General features: G+C 38.9%; 1 protein-coding gene across 1 annotated transcript; it reads left to right on the top strand.

Moving 5' to 3' along the window:
• Positions 1 to 3012: 3012 nt before the first annotated feature.
• LOC149560861 (cytochrome P450 78A4-like) lies at positions 3013 to 4749 on the top strand. The gene is made up of 2 exons (XM_089823679.1): positions 3013 to 4032; positions 4111 to 4749. The coding sequence occupies exons 1-2, from the start codon at positions 3013 to 3015 to the stop codon at positions 4747 to 4749; spliced, it is 1659 nt and encodes a 552-aa protein (XP_089679805.1).
• The last annotated feature ends 1894 nt before the right edge of the window (positions 4750 to 6643 follow it).

Genomic DNA, 6643 nt, shown 5'->3' with positions numbered 1-6643 from the left:
CACTTATTAGGAATTGGTGACTCTGTGCTTGATAACCAGTACACACCTCCAAATCCTTTTGTGACAATTGAGGAGATGAACCAAAAGAAAGAACACGGCAACTCGATGATTGAGATTTCTTCTGCACTAAATGATAGTGAATTTGATGATGTCAAAGACTTTTCTACTACTAAAGAGCTATGGAACAAGATGATACTTGTGCATGGAGGATATTTGGATGTATTCAGAGCCAAAGGTGAAAGTATGATGACACTAGGATGAGAGAAGGAGAGAAAAAAATGTTCAATACAGTAAATAAATCAAGGAGATTGTTAGTTCCATCAAAGTCACCGGAGGTGTCATAAGTGATGAAAATTTTCTAAGTATAGTATTGAGAACCTTATTTCCTATTTATCCTATTAGAGTATATGCTATCCATGAATTTAAAGCTATTCCTGGTAGCTTTCTCACCCTTCAGGCCCTCATCGGTAGATGGACTACATTTGAGTTAAGTGGCTTTGGCGATAGTGTACCTAAAATTAAGAACGCTTTTAAAATATCCATAATTATTGGAATTTTGGATAAAGATAAGCATGGAAAAGATGAGGTTGGTTCAAATTTAGATGATAAAGAGATGGGTGAGCTTAAAGCACAGTTGGCTATCAAGCATTGCTAAGAAAATATAAGTATCTTTCAATCTCCCTTTTTCACTTGTAATAACCATATCCATTTGAGAATTTAGCCTTAAATAAAGATACTTTCTTGATGGCATCTTAACTCGTCCACCTCCATTTCAGTATGCATTAGAGTCCTAGGTTGACTGCAGGTGTTCAGATTTTACATCTCCTATGACCGAGTCCCTTGTCTTCACTATTTTAGTTGAAATATTTAGTATCTTTTACTCAAACTTTAAATTTGTACAAGACCCGAAAAGGTCTTCTAAATTGATTCTATGCCTTATAAAAGAACACCCAAAGCTTGTAATTGATGAAACCTTGAATTAGGACCCAAATGGCTAGAAGTGGAGGCTTCCCACCATCTAGGTGGATACATTTATGCACTAAGTGAATAAACTAGGCATAGGTTGTAAACCCGTCTTGATTATTGACCTTGTATCTAAACCTTTTGTTATAGTTCTAATAAATTCTAGAAAAGTGCCTAGCTTGGTTGAAATGTTTAAGTTATAATATTGATTGCAAAAGTCGAATTACTAACAATGTGTCATGCGTACTTATTGTTAGTACAAGCTATGGGTTGGATTATCACACCGATACCATCTGATAAAGACAACATTTTCCAAAGGTTTTCAATGTTGGACCTTTTATCCTTCTTCTTTTTTGAAAAAAATTGAGAAAGCCTAGAGGAGAAACAATAAGTTCCCTCACTATATCAGACCATAATTGGATAATAGTGGAGCTTAAAATAACGATTATTTGAACTTAATTAGGGTTGACGCAAAAAACCTTAACCAATACTGGATTATGTTAATTTAGAGTTGTAAACTCACAAAAAATATTTCTGTCGTATGTCAAAGGGACGAAGATGGTGAATTAAGTATGGATGAAATTCACCCATCCAAGTGAACATGCAGCCTGTAATTGTAGACGAACACTCCTAAATTGTACTCAAAATAAATCTCAATTCCTTATGTATCTACTAAATAAATTATTTTATCCTCTCACAAACATTATAGTGAAAGATAAACTATACGTAATAAATCATAATTGTGTGAAAATTGATGCCCAATCTTGAGTGAGAAGCATTCCATATTTCTATGCCACTTGTACTTCCTTTGTGCACGGTTTTCGGAATTGCAATGAAAATTAATTAAAATATAATTTTTTCACTTGCCAAAAAAATAAATTTAAATATCTTCTACTCAAATAAAAAGTGTTCAAATCATCATTATTATTAAGAAATAAATCTTATTGAATTATTTTAACGAAAAAATGAATATTAATTGAAAATAGTATTGTATAAAAATATTATTTGTTACCATAAATTAACATATGTGTGCTCGATTTTTAAATTTGAAAAAATACACATAGAGGCTCTAACGCTATTATTTAGGTCAGCTCAATGGCTATAGTTTTAAGTGCGTATATAATTTGAAAACTCATAATCATGAGAAGTGGAGCTCACATTAAAAATTATCAAATTCTTCTCACTACCCACTACAATGCAACATATTTTGTTCCAGCAATAAATTTATAATGAAATATTGAATAGAGAATAAATGAATAATCTCTACAACACATAGAAAGTAAATGAATTATTGATAAAAACTAAATAGTAAATGAAGAACAAAGGTGAAAATATTAAAACAAAATAAAAAATTTAATAATAACAATGAAAATGCAAAATTCTATAATTGATAACACTATTTCGAAGAACATGAAACAATACCAAGTATAACGTACATTTACTAAATATGCTAAGATCCCAAATTTTAAACCTCAAGCCTAGCCTAATGTCAACTCTCCCACTCTTGAACAAGTACAATCAACCGTAAGGTTCTGTACGATGGCTCTTTGGGAATAAAACCATCATCAATCTCGATGCATTTGCCTTGAATAGAAAATTGAATATGGAGCTCCAAATGGTTCCTGTGAACAAATAGGAATGGGCGTCAGTATCGGAAAGGGAAATTCGAAGAGAATAGGAAAAAGCTCCGTTCTGTTAGCTAGTGATTTCTTTCCTGTATTCACCCTAATAGCAGTGTAGCCCAGCTGGCTTCTTCTCCGGACGAACGAAATTTAAAACCGCCATGTTCCTCTCTAATTCCCGTGTGTTGGTAATATGTTTATTGGTTGTTGGAAATGCAGAAATTTCAAAAGCGAAAAATGGACGGTTGTGCTCCGCCATAGGAAACAGAGCTCTCCAGTTTTTTCTCTCCTCCTTCATTAGGCTTGGGGTTGGGAACTCTATAAAATGGCCCCAATCTAAGTCTCATTCACATCCACATAGAGCTTGTCACTGTTAAGGTCTCGCTAGTCCTCTGCATTTGTCATTGTCATTTCATCCTTTCGTGCAATGGAGAGTGGGAGTGGGAGCTCTGGAGGAGGAAGTTGGTGGCTCTATTATGCCATTCCTGTATTGGCCAAGGACGGGCGTGGGTACATGCTGCACAATGCTGATGACACGATCTTCTCTGCATGGCCACTGTACGCCGCAATTCTGCTGGTGGCCTCCTGCGCCGTTGTGGTTGCATGGATGAGCCCCGGAGGATGTGCATGGGCGGTGGCCAGAAAGAAGGGCGGCGCCGCCATTCCTGGGCCCAGGGGATTCCCCATCATAGGAAGCCTTATCGATATGAGCCGTGGCCTTGCCCATCGCAGGCTCGCTCAGCTGGCTCGCATCCATGGTGCCAAGAGACTCATGGCCTTCAGCTTAGGTTCCACTCCCGCCGTCATCACATCTGATCCCGAGGTGGCTCGAGAGTTGCTCAGCTCTGTCAATTTCTCGGACAGGCCGCTCAAGCAATCCGCCCAGCAGCTCATGTTCGGTCGAGCGATCGGCTTTGCTCCAAACGGTGAGTACTGGAGAATGCTCCGCCGGATTTCCGCCACCCATCTCTTCGCTCCCCGGAGGATCGCCGCCCACGAGCCCGGACGCCAAGCCGATTCCCTGGTCATGCTGAGCAACATTCACGACGAGTATGTTTCCGGCGGCGTTGTGCGGCTGCGCCGCCATTTGCAAGCTGCGGCGCTGAACAACATCATGGGCAGCGTTTTCGGGCGGAGGTTTGATATCTGCGGTGAGAGCGAGGAAGTGAAGAATCTGAGAGAGATGGTGGAGGAGGGATTCGAGCTTCTCGGGGCCTTCAACTGGGCCGACCATCTTCCCTGGCTCAGATTTCTCGATCCCCTCCGCATCCACTCCCGTTGCCAAACCCTCGTCCCACGCGTGACAGGCTTCGTGAAGAACATCATCGAGGAGCACCGACTGAAAGATAAGGATCACGACACCGCCGACGCCGATTTTGTGGATGTTCTCTTGTCTCTGAATGGAGAGGACAAGCTGGACGACGAAGACATGATCTCTGTTCTCTGGGTATGATCGCATCTCGTCATTCTTGAATCCCGTTCCATGTTCTTCTTTCCTGACATTAATCGTCGCATGTTGTCGCAGGAGATGATATTTAGAGGCACTGACACCACGGCGCTGCTGACGGAGTGGACAATGGCGGAGATGGTACTGAACCCGGGAGCTCAGAGGAAGGTGCAGGAGGAACTCGACATTGTGGTGGGAAAGAGCAGGAGCGTGAGGGACTCGGACATATGCAAACTGCCATATCTGCAGGCGGTGGTGAAGGAGACGCTGAGAATGCACCCGCCCGGGCCACTCCTTTCATGGGCCAGACTCTCCACTCGGGACACCAATCTGGGAGATCATGGCAAGTTGTGCGTGCCGGCGGGTACCACGGCCATGGTGAACATGTGGTCGATAACACACGACCCCCTCATCTGGGATTCCCCCGACCAGTTCCGACCAGAGAGGTTTGTGGAGACCGAGGGAGGTGAGAATGTGGACGTGAGGGGGAGCGATCTGAGGCTTGCACCGTTTGGGGCGGGCCGTCGGGTCTGCCCTGGAAAGGCTCTGGGTCTTTCCACCGTCCACCTCTGGGTGGCCAAATTGATGCACCATTTCCACTGGGCTCAACACGAGCAGCACCCCGTGGACCTGTCCGAGGTGCTCAAGCTGTCCTGCGAGATGCTGCACCCACTTCACGCCGTTCCTCTCCATAGGGTTGATCTCAAACAACTCTGAGGAGGAATCACTAGGGTACCCCTCGTTTTTCTTTCTTTTCGTGTTCGAGGTGGCGTCTTCCGGTTATTTGTCGTGTTTTTCTTTTCCTTTACAAGTCTGATGGTTTTGTGAACTCTCGAGACTGTGCAACTGTCTCGGCTCTGAGAGATTCAACTTTGTAGACATTACTTAAGTCTGGTTATGTTTTCCCGTTGCGATAGCCAGTAGCACTTTTGCGGAGGATCATAATTATATCTATCTAGTGGAGTTGTTCAATGCTCCCACTGCTCCTATGTAGCCAACTTTATTAATAATAATAATAATAATAGTGCGAGTTTAGGCATAATTCTTCCTTGTTTTCTTCTGATTCGCTCGTTCTGCAGCGAATTTCGTCTATTCTTTCATGTTAGATCAATCATGCTCGTTCTCTTCAGTGTAGTTCAATCTGTAGATAATTGCAAAGATCAAATGATTTCATCCTCAAGCTTCTGTTCTGAATGGCTGCTCTCTGTAATTACAGTGCTTTGCTAATCTATTTCCGCCATGAACAAATTCCTTTTGCTCTCTATGAGTGCAACTATCACTCATATCTCCCGCTGCTCCTATGTGGCCAACTTTATTATGCTTTATTAATATTAATAGCCTAAGCTTGGGCAAATCTCCTCGCTTGTTTTCTCCTGACTGGCTCCAGTTAACCTCCTTTTCTTCTTAGTAGCTCGGTTTGCAGAGATTTGCAAAGATCAAATGATTTCATGCTATGTTCCGTGCACAAGCCTCTGTTTGTATTCATAGTGTTTTGTTATCTTCTTCTAGTTTTTCCCGTGCCTGAGGAAATTTCAGCTGAGCAATTGAATTTGCTCCGTCATTTGCCTCTTCAGAAGTTCTATGGTTTTATTTGAACATCTGTTTTTAGGGTTTGATTTATTCAATGTTATAGAACATTTAAAACTAATGTACATTAATAAAGTAATTGAAATATTTAACAAATGAAGTTTCCTTTCCCTCGGTTGAAATATTATGGTATGTTAAAAAATATTATTTGTAAATACAACTATTGATAGATTACAAATAATTTATAATACGAAAATAGTAATATTTTCATAGTAATAATATAAAATAATATTTCTTATAAAAAACCAGTCTTGTTTTACATTCAAAATTTTTTTAAGAATGATTAATTCTAAGAGATAGAAAATAAAAATTTAAATCATTGGTTAAAGTATGAAATTCAGAAAGTATCACAATATATGGACAAGCACTAATAATAAGTAGAATAATTTGTAAATTTGCTATCTTTTATCCTATAAAATGTTAAAATTTAAGTTTAAAAACTAATATACATCAAATCTAAAGCTCATATTTGTTTTGCAATGTGCAAGAGCGTTTTAGTGATCTAAATAGTTAGCATGTTTCTAAAGATTTTGTCAGCGTGTTTTTAAAGTTTTTCTTAACAGATATTCTTAATGTTTTTATTTTTCCCGTAAATATATTTTCCAAGTGCATACTTTTTAAAGCATGAATGAGTAAATGAGGAGACTTTGGTAACATTTATAAACTAAATGAAGAGACACTGTTTATTTTAAAAACTAATGTACATTAAATCTATAGGTCATATTTTTTTTACAATATGCAAGTGTGTTTTACTTATCTAAATAGTTAGCATGTTTTTAAAGATTTAGTTAGCGTGGTTTTTAAAAAAAAATTAACACAAATTTTTCATGTTTTTATTTTTCCAGTAAATATATTTTCCAAGTGCATACTTTCTAAAGCATGAATGAGTAAATGAAGAGACTATGGTAACATCCATAAACTAAATGAAGAGACACTGTTTAGTTTATAGGTGCATTTTTATTATTATTAATTTTGAATCATTTTATGATATTTTTAATTATGTTTATTGATTATTAAAAAATGT

The sequence above is a fragment of the Cupressus sempervirens genome, chromosome 4, assembly GCF_028749045.1.
Source record: "Cupressus sempervirens isolate cs-2001-9-10 chromosome 4, ASM2874904v1, whole genome shotgun sequence".
Taxonomy (NCBI): Eukaryota; Viridiplantae; Streptophyta; class Pinopsida; order Cupressales; family Cupressaceae; genus Cupressus; species Cupressus sempervirens.
This window is presented reverse-complemented; position numbering and strand designations above follow the sequence as displayed.

Coding starts and splice junctions, on each gene's coding strand:
- LOC149560861 (XM_089823679.1), top strand. CDS start 3,013: ATGGAGAGTGGGAGTGGGAGCTCTGGAGGAGGAAGTTGGTGGCTCTAT. Junction 4,033..4,110: donor ACATGATCTCTGTTCTCTGG/GTATGATCGCAT, acceptor ATGTTGTCGCAG/GAGATGATATTTAGAGGCAC.